Source organism: Colletotrichum fructicola (assembly GCF_000319635.2).
Source record: "Colletotrichum fructicola Nara gc5 chromosome Unknown KSG_Nara_v1_contig02, whole genome shotgun sequence".
In the NCBI taxonomy this organism is placed as follows: Eukaryota; Fungi; Ascomycota; class Sordariomycetes; order Glomerellales; family Glomerellaceae; genus Colletotrichum; species Colletotrichum fructicola.
This window is the reverse complement of record NW_027094052.1, coordinates 3,123,590-3,148,844: the sequence shown is the minus strand read 5'-3', so window position 1 is coordinate 3,148,844 and position 25,255 is coordinate 3,123,590. Positions and strand designations below refer to the sequence as shown.

Genomic DNA, 25,255 nt, shown 5'->3' with positions numbered 1-25,255 from the left:
CTGGCGGAGGCGGAGTTTTCAGTGGAAAGGGGATCCAAAATGATGTCCCTCTCTGTCACGACTGACTCTGAGCCAGATTCAGCGGAGACGGACGAACGAAGTAAGCTGTCGACGGGGAGCATCTGGACAGCCCGCCTATGAGAAGAATACCGGGGCATTTGCAGGGCGGTTGTAGGTGTTCTGGGCCCATGGATTTGCGGTGACTCGAGATTGAGGAACGAGACCATCGATTCTTTTCTGCATCGCGTTGTCTTGTCGATTTGGTGGGGCTCATGGCTTGAGTCTCATTTTCATCGTCGGTCTCCATGAACCCTTCCCACCAATTTCTTCTGGCCAGTCGGGCTTGGAGCGTCGTACATAAGTGGATTCCAGGCGAAAAAAAATTGATATGTTGGCGGCTTGATGCAGCGGAGGTTAGCCCGTGTATGATTTCAGCGGCCTGTATGCTGCATTTGGGTTACTACAACCCTCCGCTTTCTGACAGAATCCATCATGTCGCAAGTATCAGCTCTGGTTCACCGGGTCGCTCGTGTGCAATCCTATTGTGCTCATGCCGTAACAGGAAGGGTCCGTCCAGAACACAAGAGACCGAAGGGAGGCATATTCTGGTGTTGCGAGTTGATCTTGCGTTGGCGTCGGCGGTGGGCGATGCGTACCAACAGCGCTGCTCAATGTTTGCTGGATTTCAAAGTATCCGACGTCTCACCGCCGATGGATCTAGCGGATCAACGAGTCTCATGAAAGGGGATAAACGAGTGACAGTGTATGAGAAGGTCGTGGTGGGCGAGGCCCCTACGCTACTGCATCGGGCGACAAGTTGACTAGACATGTACCGTGGGTAAGTGAGAGACAGTGCAGACCGTGCAGTGTGTGGAGAAAAAGCTGCGTCCAAATTATGGCAGCACATCGCATTGAAAGCATGTGGCGGCTTGCTGACGGGTTGCGTGGTTGCTTCTCGGAAGCTGTGGCATGGAGATGCGGCCCTTGGTGGAAGCGATTGAATAGTGACGACGGTGCTCAGCAAGTACGTCCTCACGTCGGACGTCAGAGGAACGGGCGGTGCCTGGTGGCAAAATGATAGGCCATCCACAATATCTGTAAATGCCTTGCAGGGAATCGTTTCCGGCCCTGCGTCCGCAAGGGTTTGGGTATCTGAAGAGGGGCATACCAGATTTGGGGGCTTGATGTGTCCTGGAGAGTGGATGATACGAGGCGTGTCTGTATTGAGCAGAGGAGTTTCTGCAGGGTCGAAAACATGACTTTCAGCCAACGAGGACGGGTCGTCGTCAAAGTGAAGTTGAGTGAGAGGCTTCTGCAGGATATGACAGGCAGGCGAATAGCGTGATGCCCATGCCATGCATCTTGTTCGGGAGTTTGAATGTGCGTGGAGAAGGATGAAAGTTCCGCGTGTCCTTCTCAATGGGTAGCCGTAAAGTGACCGAGGGGCATTTGAATTGATAGATGGGGGCGTGCACATTCGAAGGGATGGCGTCCACGGGCCTTGGGAAAGGCGGCAGTGTTGCTCTTTCAGCAGACCAGAAAGCTAGGACAGGCCGAGGAGGACCCAGCATGGGAAGAGGAAAAAAAGCAAAACCGAGGGAGCGGAAATCAACGGTTACTGGGAAGAGTAGCGTGCTGCGTAAGTTGAGGCTACTTTGGCAAGCCGTAGCAGAGCTGTGAAGCGAGTGGTACACAGTACTGACTGGCGAAAGCTGACATTGGCCTGCGAGCAGGGTCGGGCTGGGGCTTTGGTGGACGCAGAAGAGAGGCAGCAGCAAAGACCAGAGGGGTGCGCTGCGTGTGAGTGTGTCGGTCGCACCCACGCAACAGCGTTTTGTCAACCATGTCTCGTGGAACGACGCAACCTGGAAGTGTGTGAGTACTGGCGGGATGGGCGAAGATGTGGGGGGAGTAACCACCCCACGGCGGCTAGTTTGCTTAGTGCGTGTATGAATGAGTGAGTGTGTAAGTGTGAGGGCGAATGTGCCTCTCGCTGATACAGAGCCGCTCATCCAGAATCCATCCCTCTTGTCCACTGTGTCCGTCATGCGTGGACGAGGACCAGACGAGCCAACGAGTCCAGGGGAGGGGTCGAGGGCGTTGTCATCAGGGGCGTGTGGGCGTCCTCTGTCCCCCGGCCCAGCGAAAACGAGCCCAGTGACCTGAGTCCTGACATGGAAGGCAATGTTGCACTGGACGATGGCTAGCGGTAGTGGTATGTAGCGGCAGCGGTAGTCGTAGCGGTGATGGCTTTGCTAGCGGCGGCGGCAACCGGCAAGGATGCGACTAGACGATTTAGTGTGTCGATGGGGAACTTGCGTACCTTACCGTAAGAAGCATAGAGAATCCAAAATCCCCATCGATGTCGCTGCCCTGCCTCATCGACGTTGCGTCCGTACAAACACCCCCCCCCTTCTGTCACTTCTCTCCCACACCTACCCCTACCACTTACACCCCCTCCCATTTGCCCTGGCTGAGATCACTGGGTGGCCATTTGCATCGACATGCCGAGTCTACTTCGCCTGCAGGTCGACCTGTCGCCCGTTGACTTTGATACTTTGTTTGCAAGCTTGCTTGCTGTGCTTCCACCACGGACACACACATGGTGTATATATCTCTTCTGCAAATAGACGTCGTTTCGAACGCAAGGATCCGTCATCGTCACTGAGCGCCCGGATTGTCGAGCCCGTCACGCCCGTCCCCGTCCCCGACGTCGTCGTCTCCTAGTATGGGCCGAGTCATGATCTGCAGCGTAAACTTGTTGGGCAAGCCTCCATGTCGCTCACCTTGGTTACAATCTAAGGCTCAAGCCAATCTCCGTCACCTTGTGAGGCTGTTCATGCCAGTCTTGCTAGTGGTTCGACGTAGAGGGGAAAAAAAAAGTTGGCCTCCTGATGCACCGAGTTTGAGGTTTTGATCCTTGGGGAGTTCCGCCAAGAAGGCCAACCCGCTCGCATATGGATGGCCTGCACAGTAATCATAGCACGACGCCTGACGAGACGAAGCGGCATCATCTCCTCTTGGGTTGGTGATATTGTACTACGGTTCTCCGCACATATTTCTGCCCAGCTGATTAGTGGTGAGCAACTGACGCATCAAGATCCATACCTTCAACATTTTCGTGCTGCTAACCTTCAAACAACACGAGTGAACTTCGAGACTTTGACAGACAGGACGACCAGTCCGGCAGCCCAAGCCGTCTCTATCCCGGTTCCAGGCACTCCGCATTGAAGAATGCCTCGATTGCCAGTACCCGGCTGCTGCGGTAGACAACCGCTAACAAGGCAAAGGGTGCTGGGCCCATGGAGCTGGTTATGGAGTGGCACCGTCGGATACTTTCAGCTTTTTTTTTTTTGTTTTTTTTTTTTTTTTTTTTTTTTTTTGTTGTGCTCCTCTCGACTGCTTCGTCTTAGCTCTCTCATTCGATAGCCCGCTGGGCCACGCCAACGCTAAAAGAGACACAGTCTTTCCTTCTCGACCAGGGTCTAATCATCTCCGAGCCAATCCCTGACATTTCAGCGTTGGCTTCGCTGGGGTCACGACCGGGCCCAGGGCTGGGGCCCGCGTTCGCGGATGACAGCCATGGCCGTACCACGGCTGATGTCTCAACATCTGTACCTAACAAGTGGTGCTTGCTCATGTCTCCAGATGGCCTAAAGAGATCGTCGGGTCGCACTGTAATGGCTACCGCCTCTTGAGATTGACGGCCTGTCCATAGCCCATCAGGCGATGCCAGACCTGTAAGAACCGAAATGAAATATGGTCAACCGCTTGCCATATTCAATTTGCCTCTGTCGAAGTCATGCTGACAGATTGTCTCCTCAAAACAGGGCCCTTTCCGTTGTCGTGCATCGCTCAAGATGCCTTAGCACTCGAAGTGGACGACGTTGCTGTCGTGCCCCGTTGTATCGTCCCGAGGATAGGTGCTCCTGTCAAGTCCTTGCATCCATGCAAGGCGCCCAACGAGTCGGCATGGGATCTTTGGATGGTCCGCGCGTGAACAGTAGATCATCGGGCGGAACTGAGTTGATTGGGCCCTTTAAACGGTACTGGGGCCTGGAGATGAAGTCGACAAGTCGCTGAGACCTTCAGATTCCTGATTGTTGGCGAGGGTATCAATCCCTGTCATGTTTCATTTTCATCTCTTGCAGACCGCAGGACGGACTGCCTACTAGCTTTATTCGCTAGACTCCGTCTGTTAAGATCCTGGAGCTTTTTTTGAGCCTGGCTAGCCGGCCCATGACAGCATGCGCGCGCATTGAAGTGTTCTTGTCGGTAGGCCCCGGTTTCACCGATGCCCTGACGTTGCCCAGCCCAGCAATGTTCCTCAGGGAATCCCAGGCATGGTAAGCAACCATCCATCGTACCCCTAAATCACAAACGGCCGAGCGCGACTTTATTTAGCTCGAGGAAGCTGAGCATGTTGGCGGTTTGAAAGTACCTCAGCGAGACCTTGCCCGCTGGCGTTGAAGACGTCAGCGATGTGATATGCTGCTTGTTCCGCAAGTGACATGCTGCTGATATTTGTACTGCTTCCGAATGTTTGAGCTAGGTTCATTGACGGATCTGATGGACACTCGCCATGCTCATGTTTGGAGTATGCCATTGGACGGCAGTAGGACCAGACAATCGCGATCCAGGCGGGCATCACAAGTCTCGGTTGCTGAAAAATCCCGCGGGCGAGATATTCGCAAAGTGAGCGCAGAATGTGAACAGTGGATAATATGTAGAGTGCATGTCTCGGGTGAAATCCGCCAGTCGAGCATGCCGTCCGCTATGTGACCAGTATGATGTGTCAGTGCTGGACATGCAGCTTCCTACTGAGTATGGAGCGTCGGTGTTTGTCCCCTGTGCACGGAGACCGCACTTCGAAGAGGAAACTTGTGAGCTGATCAGTCCCTCGAAAACAACAATTACTTTCTTTTTGGCTTGGATCTTACAATTCATCCACGCCCTCCCTCCATGGATTGCGAACGTAAGTACGGTCGGACATGCTCCCGTTGACAGGGGACAGGATCAACGGGGTTCGCTTCCCTGGCAAAGGGTCCCTTACCCATGGCCGACACGTCGTTTGCATTGAACAAGGGACGAATCATGGCCGATTGGCACCGAGCCGCCCGAAAACGCGATTGATTCTGTTTGGGCCCGATGCGTGGCCATCATGGGAAAGGGACTGATGGTTTTCAACAACAGCCACGCGTCTATGTGGCGTGGCTGGAACTGGCTGGAACTGCTTTTCTCTCAGGTTCGCTGTCGGGGCGTACATCGCATGCAATGTAGCCAGATACTTTGTTCAGTCTGACAGCCATCTGCGAAGCCCAGCGCAGTTATTTCTCAGACTAGCCGCCTGGATCAAGCATTCGCCGGAAATCGAGAAGAGTGATCTACCGTCGTTCGCCGGTTTTGGCATCTTGGGGCTTCATTGTGGCAAGCGCATCCTGTTGGAGCGTCGGCCAGCACCGTCAATGCTAGCACACCAGATCCTCAGGCGCCCTGACAACCCATGAGCCATCCAAAGGGGTGACCGGTCAGCATTAGATGCCACGCAAGGCAACATGCTCAGTACCTAGCTGCCGGTTGGTGTCTTAGAAAATGGGATCATCAGTGCCATTCGTTATTTACCCACGGGTAATAGCCGTAGGTTCCGACCAGGGGTGACAGCCCACGCCTTCCGGAGGTCGGGTTTCATTGAGGCTTGGGGACAATTAATGAGTCGAGGTCTTGGCTGAGGTGCGAAGTAGCTTCGTCTTCAGAGAAGGCCGACGCGCAGGGCTGCAACCGTCAAGGGTTGGTCTTCTCTCCGGGGTCGTAGATAGCGGGCGGAGACCACCTTCCAGCCCCAACATCCAGGCTTCAGTGCACCCTAAATTACTTGGTGCTGCAAAGCACCAGAGGTTAGTGGCAGGATGGTGAGGCATCAGTGGTTACCCGCCTCCGCCCGCATTGTTCGGTGGTGCAAGGTTGTGAGCAGCACGCGGTTGAGTCAAGCCCTTGCGTACTGGCTGGTCCCGGGGTGACTGGATCAGCAAGCCAATAAGCCGTACATCATATTTTGGAGCTTTTTGATGACGGGTATTTGACTGGGAGGGTACTACTGCCCAACCGGTTCAAGCGGCAACGTGCCGTGAAGAGAAATGATTGCTACAAGATGCTGTAGCGGGCTTGACAGCAAAGGAGGCTTGGTCTTGCTGTGTAGCGGTCAAATCAACAGGACACATCAGCATCGTTTTTTAGTCGGCATGAGACCTGTAGTATCCTGTCGTTTCCTGCCCAAGAGATGCTGATGGTGGCAAGCTGCCCGAGCACTAGTTCATCGGTGGAAGCATAGCACGTCCAAAACTTGTACCGACTGTTTTGTTCGGTCATCGGTAGAAAAAGGATGAGGGTTAACCCCGATCCCAAGAAGGTTTTTATGTGGGCGTCTCCGACTATAGAGGTGAAGCTCGGGGTATCGTGGAGCGCTTGGCAACTCGCAGAAGGAAGCGTCAGGCCGGGCCTTTGGAATACCGGAAATGCCAGCAGAATGGGTGGAGTTTACGGTGCGGATGGGTTTGAGCCGACTTGAACGAGACGCCCACCGATCAACAGATGTTGTCAGAGCTGGATGCATGCCGCGACTTAATGTTGGACCATTGTGGGCGGCGACTGACCGAGGTCAAGTTCTCATCGGAAGGATCTGTAAGTGATGACGACGAAGGTCGGAGCATGCGAGTATGGCCAAGGGTCGATCCCGCAAAGTTGAGATGGAAAGACCGGAGAGGCGAGCGAGATGGGCTGCGACGTTGCACAGAATACTGCGCAAATAATCCGGAGAAAGACGGGTTGAAACCAACTTTGGCCAAGAGTCGTGTACGCAGTATCGATAGCCAGTGGAATGGGCCGAATTTGTCCAAATACACGAACGGCGTCGGCTGGGTACACGGATGTAGTCGTGTGTTTGATGGTAAATGATGTGGTGCGTGGTTCTCTCACTTCAGTTGCATTGGGACGAAAACGCGAGGGGTGCGAAGAGACGAGGCAGCCAACAGCACAAAGCCGGAGATGGAGGATGCAGATGGCGGCAAACCTTGGGGCACAGATGTCAGCGTCTCCCGCTGCTGCATGAGACAGTTGTACGAAATCTGTCGGATGGAAGAAGGACGAGTCGTCGCACCTGAACCTTGGAAGGGACGGGGATGCGTGACGCACCAGATTTGGCTCAAGGAAACTTGGCTTGGGCATTGGGATGAAACGGGGAAGAAGGAGACATCCAATGTCACGTGCGTCTCTTTCAGGTTGTTGGCACGGGAGCACAGAATCGTACCGCTGTGCCTACCTGCGTAGCCAATGAGGCGAACTCGAGTGACGGGGCCGGCGATTTGTAGCATCTGCAAAAGTTTGCGGGCAGGTGGATGCAAATGCAAATGCAGGCGCAACTGCGGCGTGGAGGTGCAGGTCTAAGTGCAGGTGCATGTAGGTGCAGGTGCAGGTGCGGACGCAGCCTACCTGCGCGCGAGCTTCCATAGCTACTGCGGTACTTCGTACGTCGCATGACACAGAAGAAACTCGCTATAGAGTCGTAGGCGAAAGCTGACCGATGGAGGCACGCTGGTGGAGTGTCCGGGTTGAGCATAAAACACAACCAGGCTGATAACATCCCGGATGCCCAAGTCCAACCGCGGAAAACCGACCGCCAAATCGTGTTGTGCAGTAATGTCAGAGAGGCGAGCTGATTCATGTTCGTACGACCGTCGACTCCATAGTAAGAGGCGCATGGCAAGAAATGCGAATCTATGCTGTCGGTAAAGCACGCATGGCTGGAGGGTTCAGTGACGAAGGCCGGCTTGTCGACGCCAGTAAACAAGCAGCCGAGTGACTAAATGGAACAGTCCAGGCCGCCCAGCTTTGTGGAAAGGCCACAAACTTACGCATATAGGTGGGAAGGTCCTGGCGCATTGAGTGGGCGGTGGGCACCCAACGCGAGACGTGGATAAGGCCTACCCGGAAAGGCAAGACGAAGACGCCTCGCACTCCAACACCCGACTAGGTGTGAACACGGTAGGTGGAAACGTAGACGATGTGGACCCGGCGTCAGAGGAGACGGCCAAGACACATCGCAGTACCGTACCGCCCGGAGACTTGCAGGCGCTCTGATGGTGTTGTATTTTGGGTCTGGATGGAGATGAAGATGGGAGACGATAAGCTGAGGCGCCGGCGACGGCGTCGGACGCGACTCGACGATTCTTGAACCATGGCTCGATAAGCTGCCTCGTCAAGATACTTCACTTACATGGTGGGATGGTATCTTGATTCATCCGCTTCCCAGCGGCCGCTCAGTAAATGCAAGGCACAGGTGCTTATGTCAAGCCCGGCGATGGGCAGAGCGAGCAGTGACGTGTAATGGATGTGTTTGCCAAGATCGTAACCAGCCAATCCCTTTATCGATACGGATGCCGCAGACCTCCAAGTCGCCGGGGAGGTCTCTTTGACCATGTTCCACCTGCTTGTGCGGATACGGGATGGGATGTTATGGATCACCTGGCCCGTCTTGAGCTTCTGGAAGCTGGCAGGAACAGGGGGCTTGCTGCGGTGCTGATCCTGAAAGTGGCTTTCGCTGTTCAACTTACGAATTCCAGCAGTGTCCACACTCGACAAGCACAGGGTAGCGAGTAGCGAGCCAGGCAACTCCGTGGGCTGTACGACGTTGTGTCGTAGCCGTAGCAATCCACTGACCGACAGGACAGCATCTCTGACACAGCCTGCAGCGACAAGCTGCTGTGCCGGTGTGGAGAGTTTGCCATGCCCCTCGCCAACCCGTACCAGTTACCAATCATAGTACGAGTACCAGGAAGCTGTTGACTTTGGTCTCTTTGAGAATTTTCCCCCTTCACTTCACGTCTGGCTATATCCACGTCATGCAAACAACAGCTCGTCTTTTGCGTTGGCCTGACCTCTTTCGCGTGGAATTACTTCTTGTTGACGAATGCCGCGCGGAAGCAAGGCATATCGTGAGCTTACCGCTGGAATGGGATCAATCTTCGCTTGGTGACCTCCTAGCTTCAGGGGCCCAGTCGATATCTTCCACATTGCTAAGTCCCGTGCTCAGGGTTCTATCTCGGGTCGCGTATGGACGTTGGAATGGATGCCGCAGGTACGTTTGCCGTAGGGTATTAACATACCTGCACAGGAGGGTTGGACGGTTTTGGATCAGAACCGCAGGACAGACACCCCAAGGCCGGCGGGTAAGATTGAGCCAGCTGGACAGGGCAGGAAGTCTGAGAACGTCTCGCTCGAGGCGTATGCGAGAGCCTGTGAAAGGAAGGGTTCCGGGGGGGATCGAGGGGAATGAAGGCTCTGGCAGATCGCGGCTGGCCCAGTTTCCAGCGGTGTCATTGGCCCATGGCGAAATTCTCGCAGGGAGCACGGGCGGAGAAGACGGGCATTGTCACAAGTGCCGCGGGTCGAATCCCAAATGACATGTCCTGGAGTCTGAAGCCGACGACTGGTCAGCATCTGTGATGCATTGTTGTGGTGACGAGGTGAAAGGTACTTTGCGGTGCGTTCCACACCACCTGCCCAGCGACCTATTCGTAGGTACCTGCTAAGCCAGGGGCTCAGGGGAGAGGAAAATAGAAGCAAAAGGAATGGAAGACCGAGTGCACACCACACCCTGCCGGCCTGGACTTGGGTGTGGTCGGGTGTGCTGGACGGGCTGTATTGAGGGGAAGAATAGTGGGCGGAGTAGGGGAACAGGGGCTGATGGAAGCGCTGTAGCCGGACTCACGCTGCTGGAGGGCGAGGGGGTGATGGGTGTCCGGTGATGGAAAGTGGTGCTGCTTCGAGACCGAAGGGAACAAAAGACCGAGAGCTATGCCATTGCTGCGACTTTGCTCGGCGCGGGCTGCGAGGTGCGGATCGTGAGAGGTGTAGGTGTGCCACTGTCAGGCCCATTCGCTCCAATCGCGGGCTCGCCTCGATCGACCGGTGTCCCCACCCATGGCATCGCATGGATACCCGTCTTGCTGGAAATGCGTCTGGCGAGGAGCACTCTGCCCGAGGCGGCGTCGTGGTGCGGAGTCTTGCACTAAGCTGAGGTCGGGTACTATGCAGTAAGGTGAAAGTTAGGTGTGGACGACGGGACCTGAGTTCCTCTTGGGATGGACGGGCGGGCGGACAGGGCCAGGCCGCGGCACGGTTTGTGTAGGACGGAAGGTAGTGTAGGCGGTGTGTGGTGTCAAGACAAAATGAACGTGGAGCAGGGCTACCTCAGGAAGGTAGAAAGGTACCTCGGTCTGAAGTATCCCGCAGCCAGAAATAGGAGTAGTGAGACAAGAAGGCTAAGTAAGTACCGCACCTTTTTCTCAAGTCTCCATTGGAAGGAGGCACCGCACTGCACTGGTCGTGGTTACCGGTTGGTGCTTGTAAGTTAGCAACTGGACTTGCCTGATGTGTGACCTGACGACGCCAGGGAACATGAATGCCTGAGGTACCCATGCCCTTGCCTGCTGTCTGCCATGTCTGTCTGAGATCACCGGGGTTGACTGCGACTGCGACCAGGAAGTCTCTGCCTGATGTTCCAGGTTGGTTGCTTTTCTCTTCCTCTCCTCCGCCTCCGCCTTCTTCTCCTTCCTGCCTGCTCGTCCGCCGCCGCCGTCGCCGCCACCACCGACTGCCCTGCAATCCGTCACCTAAGATGGAGTGGAGCCCAGCGGCTAAGTTACCTCCAGCTCCAGATTCAGTGGAAGTCAAGGATTCACACTCAGAGTCACTGCACGGCCTGTGCTGCGTCTCGGTCATCCTCGACTCACGGCGCGTTGAAATCAATCCAAATTGAGGTAGGCCTCCAAGACGCATCAACATGGAAGGTGTCGCAGACGGCGGACGCAGATCCCTCCTGTGAAGCGCTGTGAAATATCACTCCTCCGGCCTGTCGCCCTCGTCTTCCTCCACCAGCAATTCAAGTGGCTTGCCATCGAACGTCGATTACGGCTAGCGTTGGTCTGCTTTGCTACGACGATACGTTGTCAACGATCCATATGCTCTCGTACTGCGTACAATAATAAGCCCTCCACTCCCAGGTAGCCCAGTGCTCGACTTGAATCTTGGGTGGGGGCCGTCAAACCGTCATGGTTATTTCTTTCTTTTACTTGGATGGGGATGGGCAATGTCCGTCCAGCGCGGTAAGGTGCCGTCCGTGACACTAGGTACCGCCGTAGACACGCAGAAGGTACCTGAGTGCGGTACTATCTTGGGCGCGCTAAACAATTTGCAGTAAGCTTGGCCATGTTAATGTCCACCACAGGGACAGACCTCGACAGGGTCGGCGCTGAGCCTTCAACCTTGTGTGGTGTCTTGGGGGCTCGAGCCTGGTCCAATGTGTTTCTGGCCTGGTCTTTGCTTTGTCAGGACCCAAGGAACACTGGCCCATGCCTCGTCGCCTTTCGTTCCTCGCTTTTCGCCCTTGCCGTCGTGCCGCCCTGCCTGGCCTTGGCGTTGCGGTTGTTGTTGCGGGTGCTACTGGCAAAATTGCATATTCCCGGGGCTAGGATGTTGAATCTTGATCATGGGGCGACTTGCCAATATCGAAGCGTGGTTGACAAGGTAGCCAGTACTTCATAAAGCCACCAACATCCTCCTCTAGTCTATGTACTGGCTACACACCAGTTAGTGGAGGTTTCCCTTTCCCTTACAAGTTATGGCCCCCGACGTCTACAAGCCTCGTCGTCCTTCTGCCCTTCGGTATGGGTCCTTGACGTGCTGTCAGATTTTTATGGCTCAAACGTGGGAATGGATGGACACTGAAGCGTTGGAACCCAGCATGGCAGAGTCACTGTGTTGCCAAAACTCGAGGTAACGGCTGACTCCTGCTCAGAACGGGTGGAAAAGGGGGGCGAAAGGGAAAGAGAGAGAGAGTGCCGCCGACACATGTACCTCGCGCCTTGCAAATACTTGATCCGCCCCACGCCAGCCACCTGATCTTATGTACATGGTTGCTACGGGCTACTTTTTGCCCTCCCTCTCTCTGACCCTGCACCTGCACACTTTGAGGTGTCGGGTCGCCCAACCACCTCGTCACCCACACTTTGACTTGTCTCCCCTAGGTACCTTAGCAGACCTAGCAAACTGTGACTGTGACTGACTCTCTCGCCTTCATGTCACTCGGCCCATCTAGCCCAGCTGCGGCTATTCTCGTGAACATCAGTCACAGCCGTCCATGACCCATCTCGGAGGTTTCGCAATCCCACATTCCAATATGCTGCAATTTGCCCGTCCCATTTCATCCCATTTCGAGGAACACGACGCCCCCAACATCCTGATTCCCTGGCCCAGGCATGCCGACATGCAGTTGCTGTGACCTCCGCCTGACGCGGTCACCGTCCAACTCCTCGCCTCGCCTGTCTGCCCCCCTTGGGCATGGATCGATGAAAGGATGCAACACATTGTGGGGGAAACAAGAAAGGGGAAAATAAAGAGGCTTCGCTCCGATGCATCAGCAACAGCCGATACCTACGATACATGATACCCCGAACAACCCGCGTGGACACCACCCAAGGTATCTGGCTGCGCACTTTAGTCCAACAAGGACGATGCCCACCTAATGTCACGACTCAAGACATGCTTGCAGCTTCGGCCCTTTGACATGATTTCGGCCAGCCGTGGCCCTCATGGGACGGTGACTGAGGAGATCGCCAAGGCAGCTGCTGATGCTCATGCTCTCAAACCATCATCATCTTGCAAACTACCTGCATTCCGGTCCGGAACATGCGCGTCCACCGCCTCCGGTTGATCCATCCACTGAATCTACCCAGTATCAGCTTGCACTACCCGTGGTTAAGACGGGTGCAACCCATGGCAAAGCGCAGCTGAGCCAACACAACCACAGGTTGGATGTCAACTCACCGACCAAGCCGAATTACTACGGCGAAATCATCGACCCAGTGGCATCTCACACTTGTGTTCTCGTCACCAAGTGCCCATAGCTTGCGGCAATTCACCAATCGGCCCTTGGCTTTGGTCCAACCACTCACAGACTCATACCACCATTGACGCCCGCCCTCACAATACATTGACTGTGGTACGCTGGAGGCCAGGGGAAAGAAACGGCATGCTATCCACACGACCCACGCCATGCCATCCTCACACACTTCCACACGAACCTACTGCGCGTGTGCACACAATCGCAACCTTCTCGTCTCTGTCTCCGCAAATCGACCTCACTCTGGGTCAGGGGTGTGTGGGCAAAGCTTCAAGCCAACAGCCGTCTCCTGAGTGAGATCTGTGATCCGCCCTCGTCCGTTCCACCTCCCATGCGCCTGGAGAGCGGCTTGTCATTCGATGGCCTCACGCCCCCTTGGCACACGCCCATTTTGGCTTCGCTCTTGCGCTAGGATGACTGCAAACAATTAACGTTCCGTTTCGTACCTTGGGCCGCCGCTCAGCGACATCAACCACTTCGTATGACCAACAAAGTGACCGGACGCCCAAGGCATGGTGCACCTAGACAGCTGTGCTGCCGGTCGCGAAAGACGATGCGCGGCACGCTAAACTTCTACCCGTTTGGACACCATCTTTCGTGGCCGACAGAGGGGCCGCAACTGTGCCATGATCCATTTATTGGATGTACCAAGTATTCGTCTCTTCCGGGTTGGAGCATTTCTGACCTCCCCTCAAAGCAACGTCTTGACGAGCCTGGTGGTCGCCGGCTTGCGTCAATGTACCGATCATTAGAGGAAGCACGCACGGTGATATATCGTCTCGAAGTTGCTGGCTAACAAGCCGTAGGTTAGTATAGGTCACGAAGAGGCCGACAATGCTCGCAGTTGGTACGGTACGTACTGTTGCGCCAGGGGACTTCCCTAAGCGGGACCGTCTCCGTGCTTCTCTCATAGTTCTAACTTCTTTCACCTCTGCGGCCCTGAGACCAAGACCCCGATGGAGATCTTGGGTTATCCAGAGTCTGTGCTTTTTCACACATCTTGTTTTCCGCCTTTTGGACGGTGGCACCTGATCTCTCTATGGGTTCCCCGAGATGAGCGGTAGGAGAGCCGCTGGACAAGGGCGAGCGAAGGCAACCGGCTTAACCGCTGTCTGATACAGTTGCGGGCTTTTCTAATGTTAGATTGCGCGGTGTCAGTAAGGCTTTCAGGTGGATGTGGAAGGGGTGGAAATGGACGTTGTCTCGTCTCGCCGACCATGCAGGTTGCTAGTGCTGGATTCGGGATGTGCATCCATCCACGAACAAATTGGCGACTCCTCTTCGCATCAGTCAGACAGGCAGACGATCGGTCAGTAACAGGATGGAAGGCCATCAACAGGCAAGGCCATCGGGTGGGTGGCACTTTGGAGGAAACCACCAAAACATGCAAGGCGAGATGCACATCCCATATCTGCTAGTGTTTAGGGGGGGAGGAGGAGGAGGCTCGAGGGGGACGGCGACAGGCATGGAGGGATGACGGCCATGGATCCATGGTCCCAAGAGCGGGTGTCTTTGCTGGGGTTCCTTAGATCCCCAGCGGCTTCATAGCACTACGCCCCTTCTGATGTAACCCATCAGTTCAAACTAAGCTTGCAGGGGGTTGTTGACGATGGGTGATTGGACGCGGCTGGCTGATTGCAGACGGGGCCTCGCCGACTCAATGCGGTAACGACACCCTCTGGGTCAGCAAAGCAGAGAGGCGGTTTCCCTTGGACCCCTTCTAACCTGCTGCCCCTGGCCTGTATGCGGCGCTCTGCTGCGTTGTTGCACGAGACGCAAGCAGGGGTGGCCATCTCCAGACTCCAAGCTGGCGGCGTGAGCGCCTGGGCCAAGTGGTTCTTTGGGTCAAAGACGTTCCATCCATGTTCTTTTTTCTTTCCTTACCTCCTTGACCGCCCGCTGCCCCTGTGCTGCCCACCCGCCAGCCAGGATGGCAAGGTACGGGAAGGGTACGTACTGGACAGCCCTCCGCTTCAACCTAGCAGCTTTTTTTTTTTCTTGTGTTTTTTCCTTTTTTCTTCATTATATTCGGCCGTCCAGTCGTACCAGGCAGGCCTGCCCCCCCTCCCATCTTGACTTGAGCCTTGTGTGCCGCCATGGCACGACGTCCTGGGGCCGGTGAGGTACCTCGAAACGGTACATGCGGCACCCGACGCTACTCGCTACCCGTCCATGGGAGACACACACACACACACACGCACTCCTACCTAGGACATGGCGTAGAATTGGCACCACCACCTGGCCGGCTCCACAACCCATTCCCTCATTCATCCATCCGCCAGTGATCCATCCTTTCCACCCACTGCCCTGACCAGTCCAGTGTCCAGTGACCGCCCGGCGCTCGCTCGTACTCCGTAGTGTACCTCGCCCTCCCTGGTCCATCACCCATCTCCTCGCCCTCCACCACCACCACTCTGTGCCAGAACCACCAAGGCAAAGCAATCAAGCGTCCACACCCACTGCGGCACCACACGCTCTCACTCACCAGAGAACCCCACACACTCACACCCACCAGCGCTATCGACAAGTCCGTCCCATGCCTCCCATGCTTTCCCATCCTGCCTCCACCTGCCTGTGTGTCCGTCCTGCCCTGTCCTGCCCTGCCCACCCCGGCCGTATCTACTGCGGTGCAGAGACAGCCCAAAGGGAAGCAGCCGCCTCGTCTCCTTGGACTCCGAAATCCACTTACCCTCCGTTGTGAGATCCCTGCCCAATCCATATGACGCAGCCCGCTTTCTCGCTGGCCGCCCCTTCGACACCCAGACACCCGCCCAAAAAGGGACGGAAACGGTACGTACCGCCCCTGTCCAGCCACGCCGCTTGGGACACCTGCACTGCACGGCTGCGCGGATACCTCCCATCAACATCCCATCCCCATGCACGCAACCCGCAACTCGCTGCCTCTTCGTACACACATGCCAAACCGTTCAAGGTCTTCACACTAGGTGTTGTCTTTCTTGGCCCACTCCATAACTCCATACCCATGGTGCCTGCTGCGTATCCGTAGTGGTAGTCTAGTGTGGTCGTTGCTCCGCTGGAGCTAAGGTTTGATTTTATCCTTCTTCAAGACCAATCTAGTATCACCCATGTATTCTCGCTACTCCCTTGGAACTCTTGCAGAGCAAGGCCTCTTTCTCCGTACTTACATAGGCTAGCCCTTGGGTCCGTCCTTTCTATGTCATCTATATCACCAACCACCGCCGCATCTCTTTCACTCTCGACTGCTTCTCACATCAGAGTCTCCAACTACAACCATTTTCTACTTTTCACACCACACCACACTACACTCAACAACGGTCACCGACATCACATTCACCATCATGATGCCCACACTCATGGGAGGTGCTCTCCCGGGCGTCGTCCCCATGTCCTACCACCAAGACACCTTCCTCGACGACTTGTCGAGACAGATGGCTCTATCACAGGCGTCAAGGAGGCTATCAAGAGGTTCCAACGGACAACGAACTGGATCAGCCATGCGCGTCGTCAAGCCCACAAGCGCAAACAACAGCCCGAGGTCATCGTCATCTATGCAGGCGAGGAGGAGGACTATGATGAACGACGGAAATCTGGCGAGGAGGAGGCAGCAGGTTATGGACCACGTCCCGATGCCCGAGTACAGCTCTCAACCTCGACCCAGTCGTCCCCTCAGCTGGCACCCATCCACCTTCCAGCAACAACAGCACAAGTTGCCGGTTCAGCAGTCCGTGGCCCACTACCCGTTCCCTGCCACCACATCGGCATATCATGAGACCGACAGCTACACTGCGTACCAGCAGTTCCCGCCTACACCTGCTGCCTACTCTTGCAGCACTTCTCCTGCCGCCGCCTTCTCACCACTTTCTCTCCCCTTTGGCGCCTACGATGGATCTTCCTATCTCCCCGTAGAGGGTTGGAATGTTCCCCAGCAGGCCCCTCCAGCTTATGTCTCCTCAACTGAGGCTGCTGGATATGCCGAGCCCTTCCCGGCGCTTCCCTCCACTCTCCCCGACTTGACACCTTCCACCACCTCGACTTCCTGGAACTCGTACCCCATGGACGGCTTCACCAGCACGTCGCCGCCGACTCCAGAGACCCTTCCCCAGGCTCAGCAGCCGCAGCCCATCGTTCCCAACGAGGACACCATCCCCTACCAGCCTCTGGACGAGCCTGAGGAGGAGGGTGAGATTCTCGTGGGCATGGGCCTCTACGACGCGCCTGACAAGTACGACCACGACCCTCAGCTCGACGCTTCTCGCTCCGCCATGTCCTCCCTCCTGGGTGCTCCGTACCGTCCTCGCGAAGGTACCGGCAAGGGCTTGAAGCTCGAGGAGTCGTGGCAGCCCCCTGAGGAGAGCGACGACGAGGATCAGGAAGATGCCGACGGCGAGGAACAGGATTAATATGACGACACAACGAAAAAAAAACCCAAGGAATTTCACGGTACACTATCAGCGCAAGCGATTATGATTTAATGACGACACTTTGTATACTATGTATGATTACAACCACCAAGAGATGTATCACCACAGAGGGGAGCTGGGCCTCAGGATGGGAAAACATCTATTAAGGCTGATGATTTTGGAAGGCGGAGGCTGGGGAAGAAAAAAAGGGAAGGCCAAAACAATACCCCAGGGATACACAACGAAAGGGACGCAGGGGCCAGACAAGTGGTCCCCGTGTCGTCAAACGATGTGCAGCTTAGCTGCGAAGATAGATGACCTAACCCAAAATACAAGAAAAACACCGCGCTATGCGCAAAAGACTCAACACTCAACCTGTCCACTTTTTGCACCTATCGTGACTTGATGCGTGCAAGATGCGGGAGATTTCGACTACCAGTGTACACAGCCAGCACCAACAGCACGGAGGAGGCGCCGAATCGAAGTTGAATCGTCAACGCGGACGCTAAAAATAAGCGAGGAAGAGCCTCCCGAACAGTATCCCTGTCGAGCATGGCATGAGCTGCAGTGTGGGTCCATGCTCCCCTGTCACATTCCAGCGGCCGGCCAATCCTGTACACTGTGGAACCCCACCCCCGCCGTTCTGGCCAGCCCTGCCAGGTCGCGAAACACCCCGCCGTGTCCCCTGAGAAAATTCTGGTGCGGTGACCTCACCGGCCCCCAGCCTCCTCCCCCTCAGCGTCTACTCCCACTGTGTCTCACTGTGTGCCGCACCTCAGACTCCTGAGGGCGACGGATGTGCAGTGAGCCACACACAGCTGGCACTACTGGAAGCCGAACCCGACAGTGCCAGCTGAGTGAGTGAGAAAACACTTCACAGTGTTGGAGAGGGGAGGAGGGGGAAGGAGGGGGAAGAGGCCGTTATCGGCTCGACTTGGCAACTCTACCCCACCATTGATGCTGTGGAAATTTTCGTCGCGGGCGAGTCACGAATCACGACAGCAAAGATACCGGGTAGCGATCCGATTTTTTTTTTTTGCAATTGCTGCCAAACTACCTGGTCCTGTTTGGCTACGAGACCTTTCCCCTCTTTCGTGGAAGCTGAAGCCTCGACTCACACATCACTGAATTGCATCGCACACGATACAGTCAGAAACAACACAACTCGAATTCTCAAGATGGCATCCCAGTACGACTCACCCGCTGTGCACCACCCGTCTGTTGTGTGTGTGTGAGAGAGGACGAACCCCGCGCTAATTACTTTTGCCATGGGCGTAGGAGCGTTTTGATGCTCGGTGCGGGCTTCGTGACCCGGCCGACCCTGGACATCCTCAGCGAGGCTGGCATTCCCGTCACTGTTGGTGAGCAAGAGCCCTCCGTCTTCGTGCGCGTCTGACATCAGACATTGCGCGCCATCATTTGCTGTGTGTTTGGTGTAGCGAAACTAACCCGTCCCGAACCAATGCAGCTTGCAGAACTCTCGAGTCGGCCCAGAAGCTGTCCGCCGGTGTTAAGCACGCCACACCCATCTCGCTCGATGTCACCAACGATGCCGCTCTCGACGCCGAGGTCGCCAAGCACGACCTGGTCATCAGCTTGATCCCCTACACCTTCCACGCGACCGTCATCAAGTCGGCCATCCGCCAGAAGAAGCACGTCGTCACCACCAGCTATGTCTCCCCCGCCATGATGGAGCTTGACCAGCAGGCCAAGGACGCCGGTATCACCGTCATGAACGAGATCGGTCTTGACCCTGGGTAAGTGTGGCAGACACACAACCACGAATTATGAGCAGAGATGTTGACGTGTGCTCCAGTATCGACCACTTGTACGCTGTCAAGACCATCGAGGAGGTTCACGCCGAGGGAGGCAAGATCGTTTCCTTCCTCTCCTACTGCGGTGGTCTCCCCGCCCCTGAGGCCTCTGACAACCCGCTCGGCTACAAGTTCTCGTGGTCTTCTCGCGGTGTCCTGCTTGCCCTGCGTAACGCGGCCAAGTACTACAAGGACGGCCAGGTCGTCGACGTCGCCTCCAAGGACCTCATGGGCACCGCCAAGCCCTACTACATCTATCCCGGCTACGCCTTCGTCGCGTACCCCAACCGTGACTCGACTCCCTACAAGGAGCGCTACAACATCCCCGAGGCGGAGACCATCATCCGCGGCACCCTCCGTTACCAGGGCTTCCCTCAGTTCATCAAGGTCCTCGTCGACATTGGCTTCCTCGACGACACCGCCCAGCAGGCTCTCTCTAGCCCCGTTTCCTGGAAGGAGGCCACCAAGGCCGTCGTCGGCGCCTCCTCGTCGAGCCAGAGCGACCTCGAGGCCGCCATCCTCTCCAAGGCGACCTTCGAGTCCCCCGAGGACCAGCAGAGAATCCTCAGCGGTCTCCGCTGGATCGGCGTCTTCTCTGACGAGCAGACCATCCCCCGCGGCAACCCCCTCGACACGCTCTGCGCGACGCTCGAGAAGAAGATGCAGTTCGAGGAGGGCGAGCGCGACATGGTCATGCTCCAGCACAAGTTCGAGATCGAGCACAAGAGCGGCGCCCGCGAGACCAGGACGTCTACCCTCGTCGAGTACGGCGACCCCAAGGGCTACTCCGCCATGGCCAAGTTGGTCGGTGTCCCCTGCGGTGTTGCTGTCCAGCAGGTGCTCAACGGCACCATCTCGGAGAAGGGTGTCCTGGCGCCGATGAACTCCAAGATCAACGACCCCTTGATCAAGGAGCTCAAGGAGAAGTACGGAATTTTCCTGATCGAGAAGACCCTGTCTTAGAGGGTGTTTGTGTGGCGTGAGGTGGCATAGCTTGTGGCAGACCTGGGCCGCATCGGATCGGGTACCTACCGGGTGTCGTCGATTCTGGCGATCACCTTGATGAGAATTAAAATAAAAGTTTAGACCTCCAAGGATATAGAAGGACGCATTGATGTCCACGATGTGTATGCACTCTCGTCCGGTACCCGTACGTGAGCCCCAACATTGCGCTACCCCTGCATCATTCGGTCATCTCTCGAGTGGACCGGACATTGGGGCGGTGGTGAAGGAATGAAAAAGATTCATCTCAGCTGTGCAGCGCCAGAGCGGGCGTTCGAATATGGGCCAGAGACATTGGTGCAACGCCACGGCACGAACGGAATCAAGGTTGGTGAGAGAGAAAGTGCAACTCATCTGATGTGTCGGTCAGTGTGGAATGAGATGCCCCTGAGGTTGAGAGTCTCGCTGCACTTGCCATAGGCAGGCAGGGTGGCGCTTTACATGTCCCTGGCGGTGGTCGGCTGGCGGTGTGTCGTGTGCTGTGTCTGTGTCTGGTAGTCGGGAATTTCACTAGAGAGCCAAAAATTGTCTCCATACTTTTCTTCCCCTTCCATTTTCCCCGTCCCATCTATCAACTTCGAAGTATTCCACGAATACTGCGTAGCACACACCCCCTTGCTCCGACCCCAGGCACCCCCCATTGGACTGCAGCGGAGAGAAAAGACAAATCGGTTTGGCGCCCTGTTACGGAGAAGGCGTTCGGTACCGAGTACTTGCATCTGAACACCAAAAGCCTCGAAAAACGAAGAAGAAAAAGCCTTGAAGCCACGCCGCCAGCACCAGGAACAAACGACGAGAGCCTTTCCGGACGCGGCTTTGAAACATTGCCTACATTTACCGCACACACAGCTGCTGCCTCTCGGCGCGCGACTCTAGCGGTCTAGCATACACACGAGGGCGCGCACTCGCTCGCTACCTGGGCGCAGCTCAACAGCCCGCCGAACGAACGAACGATCGGAAGCATGGTCCAATATATCCTGACGCCATGGCGCGATCGCCGCGAGCTGCTCAAGGTTCGCCAGCAATTCTATCCCGCAGCCGCCCCGTCAGCACCTGCTGCTGCCACTACAGCGCCCTCCACCAAAGCCAGAATGGCCGCCAGCACCACCCGGGCACCCGCTACGGCTGCTGCACCACCCAGACCGTCGGCGTCGTCGACCCATGCTGCTGACACCACGGCCGCAACGAGCATCAGCGCCAACGACCATTCAGCAGCAGCAGCAGCAGCACTGGCGGCCCAGCACCACGCCGTCGCCAGAGTGTCCATGTGGATGCAGCGCGGGAACTGCCCGCACATGGTCGAGTCGACGGCGCTGCTGACGGCCGCCATCCTCAGCGACGGGGAGAGCTCCGGGAGCGCTGGCACCTATGCCGTACGAGCGGCCTACGCGGCCGCCTTTAGTCGGTACGTTTTGTCTTCTTCGTCTTCTTTTTTCGTCTTTTTGCTTTTTTTGGTCTTCGATGCAAATACAAAGCAAGCCTTCCGTACATGCTATGCAGTGCAAGCGAGACAGAAGGGGGGCATGTCAAAGTCTATTTCGGCCGTTTGCTCCCTCTCGTCTGGGCTGCTTCCCGCCCGTCTCCCACCCTCCCAACCAAAGCCAACCCAACCAACCCTCTTTGGGGCCATGAAACACGGTGTTGGTTTGTTTTGCCCTTTGGCTTGTCCGTCTTTCTTCCCCTCTGGCCTTTACATCTCCACGCCCCTCCCTTCCCCGGGGATCTGGGCACCTGTCGTCGTTGGCGTTATTTTGGCTTTCGGGTATTTCATAATTTTGCCCTCTGAGGGCGGGATTGTCAAATCCTCTGCTCTCACACCACCCTTTGTGTCTGGGACACACCCTCACCCTCCGTTCTTGCCATGACGCCCTGCCCGTCTTTTGGGTTCAGCCCCTCAGACCCAGAGATCAGAGACCATAGACCAGACCCAGGCCGGTCCGTCTGATGAAATCGACCAGGTAGAATCGCCTGATCTGCAGACGAATATTACACTTGCAAACACTTACAAGAGCGCCCGCTCGCTTGTACGGGCTAGCTTTTCGAAGCCAGGACTTGCAAAGACACCTTCTCCATGGTTGGCAAAACCATCTCGGTGTTCGCTCTTGTCTCAGCTTGTCTGGGTCGCGAGTGCGACTCTGACCTACGGCTGACTGACGTTCCTGGCCCAGGAGCATTCGTTTTACCTGCTGGAGACGTGTGGTCTCTCAACCAACACCAAGATCTGCAAGGCATCTTCCCTGACCATGTATACGGTTATGGTTCCGCCTGAGCCGTCCGGACTGCTCGTCCGTCTCCGGCCGGCGGCCCCTTGGGGGGATTGTCTTTCACGACGCTAGTATCGCTGATCGTCATACCACACCTGCTCACTAACACTTGCAGGTTCGTGACCGGGCTCCTCGACGGGCACCAGGACAAGCAGCGCAAGCTGAGCATGTACTCCGTGGCCAAAACTATTGGTCTGCCGGCAACGTTTGTGGAGCTGCGTCACCAGGCCACGCATGAGCAGCTGCCATCCCTGGCGAAGCTGCGGTCCGCTGCGAGGAAGGCTCTGGCGTGGATTTGGGAGTACTACTGGCAGCACCTGGGCGCGAATGAGGATGAGGAGGAGGTCATTGTCGGGGACGCCGCCGCGCGTGGGTATCGTGAGATGGTGACGGCGTACCTGGAAGAGGCGGAGTGGGCGAGGAAGGCTGAGCGGAAGAGGCTGTTGGGCAGGCTGGACGAGAGCCAGCTGCTTGAGGCGCTGTCGCAGGTCATGGAGGCGCCGAGGGATGATGCAGTCTTGCGGGGGGCTCTGAGGTTATCGAGGGAGCTTCTGCACAAAGGACAAGGAGAGGTGGAGGAGCGCGAGGATGTTGACCTGGAGCAACAGGTCGAGGAGATTAGGACGCAAATTTCACGGAGTAGGGACGTCATGATGTCGGACGCGAGGGACGAAGAGAAGGCTGCTGAAGATGCGGAACATGAGGGCGACGAGAGCGGTGGGATCGGTTGGGCCAAGCACAAGGGCCCTTGGAAGCCGCGTCCCATCGGCGTTGCCTGAATCCAGGCCGTCCATAATGAAAGACGACCTGATATCATATTCTTGTCTCCCTCTGCCAGCTTCATCAGCGGTATGTTGAAGTCGAGTGTTGAGTCCAAAGTGAAGACGTCTTGCTGCATCACGTGGGGGGTCATGACGATGAGTGAGTGGAGGGGGGACTTCCTGCAGGGGCCCCCTCTTCAGATTTGTAATAACGTCACCGTGACTTGCCGCTGAAGTGCAGCCAATACCACCACTCGAAGCACCGACGACACGCCTTCTCACCATCGCAATTGCCTTTCATGAATCCCCTCATCGTAAGGAGGCCATTTCTAAGACACAAACTCGCTACCGTGACAGCAGCTGTAAGCACCTATCCGTCTTGAGGGAAACGTTTGAAAGAGGGGCCGCTGCTGACAACTTATGCAGCTTACATTCACCAACGCCATGCATATCCAGTCGATTCCCATGTGTTCGTTTTTCAAGTCTCACGATGTAGTCCAGATTCTGACGCGACCGTGGATGTGCAGGGAAGGGTAGTAGCAACAACTACGCCTACCTGGTGAAGGACGACAAGACCAACGACGCCGTCATCATTGACCCGGCCAACCCGCCCGAGTGAGCGACCCTTCCCGCCGCGATGCGTTCAAGTACTCGGTCAGAGTCCATGAGCTGACAATGTGTGCGCCAGAGTCGCCCCCGTGCTGGAGAAGGCCCTGAAGAACAACGAGATCAACCTCACCGCCATCGTCAACACGCACCAGTGAGTCTACCTGCGAGCTTCGACTTTGGGGGAGAGGGCACGTCCGACTAACGACTGGCAGCCACTGGGATCATGCGGGCGGCAACAAGAAGCTGGTGAGTTTCCTTCTGGGGAAGATAAGCATGAGTGTTCGCTGACACGCCGCAACAGCGTCAGGAGCTGAAGAAGCCTGACCTGGCCATCATCGGCGGCAAGGACTGCGAGGCCGTGACGAGGACGCCCGGGGACGGCGAGTCGTTCAAGATTGGCAGCATCGCAGTCAAGGCGCTCTACACGCCGTGCCACACACAGGACAGCATCTGCTGGTTCATGCAGGACGGGGAGCAGAAGGTCGTCTTCACGGGCGACACGCTCTTCCACAGCGGTGAGGACGTTTCTGCCCCCTTCATCTTTCCCGTCGCGACTGACACCATCGACGCAGGCTGCGGCAAGTTCTTCGAGGGGACCCCGGAGGAGATGCACAAGGCGCTGAACAAGACGTTGGCCGCGTTGCCCGACGACACTGTCGTCTTTGTGAGTTTGAGTCCCGGATCGGGGGCATGAGTGAGAAGCTGATATCGGAGGCAAGCCCGGCCACGAGTACACCAAGTCCAACGTCAAGTTCGCCGCGTCGGTGCTGCAGAACGAGGCCATCCTGAAGCTGCAAAAGTTCGCCGAGAACAACGAGGAGACGCACGGCAAGTTCACCATTGGCGATGAAAAGGTATGTCCCAGTTATGGATGGCAGATGGATGAGTGGGCCGCTGACTTTGATGTAGAAGCACAACGTCTTTATGCGTGTGGATGTGAGTCACGACATTGATGTACCGAGAGGTGCGTTCTAGGCTGACGAGAGATATCAGGACCCGGAGATCCTCAAGGTTACGGGAGAGCAGGAGCCCGTTGCTGTCATGGCCAAGCTGCGCGAGATGAAGAACAACTTCAAGTGAGTAAGTGGTAGGCTTCATTTTCTCTCGTGTGGCATAGTTCCGGTAGAGCACTACAGTAGACTGACTTGTGAAGTCCGCCTCCCGAGTCAAAAATTTGATGCGAAGTGGGCGGATGGGATATGGGGTTCAACACGGAGGCGCGGAGGTGATACCAGTAGTTTACGAATGCTCCTTACTAGAACACACAGTGGCGTATGTTCCGTCGTGAGTAGGGAATAGAGTTCACTCGTCACAATTACAGTATCTTCACATCATCATCAGCATGTCTCCCGAAGGCCCAAAGCACCCGACCGAGACCGATCGGGCGACTGGTGTAGCCCAGGGAAGAGGCGGTTCGTCCTGCGACCGCCCCCGTTTGTTCAATCTTGCTTCACTGTCCACACGTGCT

The 25,255-nt window shown here is 56.3% G+C and overlaps 7 protein-coding genes across 7 annotated transcripts; 5 read left to right on the top strand and 2 right to left on the bottom strand.

Annotated features, from left to right (window-relative positions):
- Nucleotides 1-2,513: 2,513 nt before the first annotated feature.
- Nucleotides 2,514-3,117, bottom strand: CGGC5_v003622 (uncharacterized protein; the record flags this gene model as incomplete). The annotated part of the gene is made up of 4 exons (XM_066151154.1): nt 2,514-2,723; nt 2,787-2,798; nt 3,056-3,061; nt 3,109-3,117. 4 exons carry the CDS (start codon nt 3,115-3,117, stop codon nt 2,514-2,516), a joined length of 237 nt encoding a protein of 78 aa, XP_066009501.1.
- A 465-nt stretch (nt 3,118-3,582) lies between these two features.
- Nucleotides 3,583-4,510, top strand: CGGC5_v003621 (uncharacterized protein; the record flags this gene model as incomplete). The annotated part of the gene is made up of 5 exons (XM_066151153.1): nt 3,583-3,588; nt 3,719-3,740; nt 3,831-3,988; nt 4,314-4,346; nt 4,439-4,510. 5 exons carry the CDS (start codon nt 3,583-3,585, stop codon nt 4,508-4,510), a joined length of 291 nt encoding a protein of 96 aa, XP_066009504.1.
- An 8,177-nt stretch (nt 4,511-12,687) lies between these two features.
- CGGC5_v003620 (uncharacterized protein) lies at nt 12,688-13,866 on the bottom strand (the record flags this gene model as incomplete). Its single annotated transcript, XM_066151152.1, has 4 exons — nt 12,688-12,780; nt 12,880-12,895; nt 13,641-13,747; nt 13,816-13,866. The coding sequence occupies 4 exons, from the start codon at nt 13,864-13,866 to the stop codon at nt 12,688-12,690; spliced, it is 267 nt and encodes an 88-aa protein (XP_066009503.1).
- Nucleotides 13,867-16,275: 2,409 nt separating this feature from the next.
- On the top strand, nt 16,276-17,337 carry CGGC5_v003619 (uncharacterized protein; the record flags this gene model as incomplete). The annotated part of the gene is made up of 1 exon (XM_032033820.1): nt 16,276-17,337. One exon carries the CDS (start codon nt 16,276-16,278, stop codon nt 17,335-17,337), a length of 1,062 nt encoding a protein of 353 aa, XP_031886843.1.
- A 1,178-nt stretch (nt 17,338-18,515) lies between these two features.
- Nucleotides 18,516-20,114, top strand: CGGC5_v003618 (Saccharopine dehydrogenase; the record flags this gene model as incomplete). The annotated part of the gene is made up of 4 exons (XM_032033821.1): nt 18,516-18,526; nt 18,616-18,698; nt 18,806-19,094; nt 19,154-20,114. The coding sequence occupies 4 exons, from the start codon at nt 18,516-18,518 to the stop codon at nt 20,112-20,114; spliced, it is 1,344 nt and encodes a 447-aa protein (XP_031886844.1).
- A 1,001-nt stretch (nt 20,115-21,115) lies between these two features.
- Nucleotides 21,116-23,196, top strand: las1 (Pre-rRNA-processing protein las1; the record flags this gene model as incomplete). The annotated part of the gene is made up of 2 exons (XM_032033822.1): nt 21,116-21,558; nt 22,533-23,196. 2 exons carry the CDS (start codon nt 21,116-21,118, stop codon nt 23,194-23,196), a joined length of 1,107 nt encoding a protein of 368 aa, XP_031886845.1.
- Nucleotides 23,197-23,477: 281 nt separating this feature from the next.
- On the top strand, nt 23,478-24,965 carry CGGC5_v003616 (putative hydroxyacylglutathione hydrolase; the record flags this gene model as incomplete). Its single annotated transcript, XM_032033823.2, has 11 exons — nt 23,478-23,540; nt 23,605-23,647; nt 23,706-23,793; nt 23,867-23,938; nt 24,000-24,033; nt 24,089-24,302; nt 24,360-24,451; nt 24,507-24,641; nt 24,697-24,723; nt 24,781-24,863; nt 24,941-24,965. The coding sequence occupies 11 exons, from the start codon at nt 23,478-23,480 to the stop codon at nt 24,963-24,965; spliced, it is 876 nt and encodes a 291-aa protein (XP_031886846.2).
- Between the last annotated feature and the right edge of the window lie 290 nt (nt 24,966-25,255).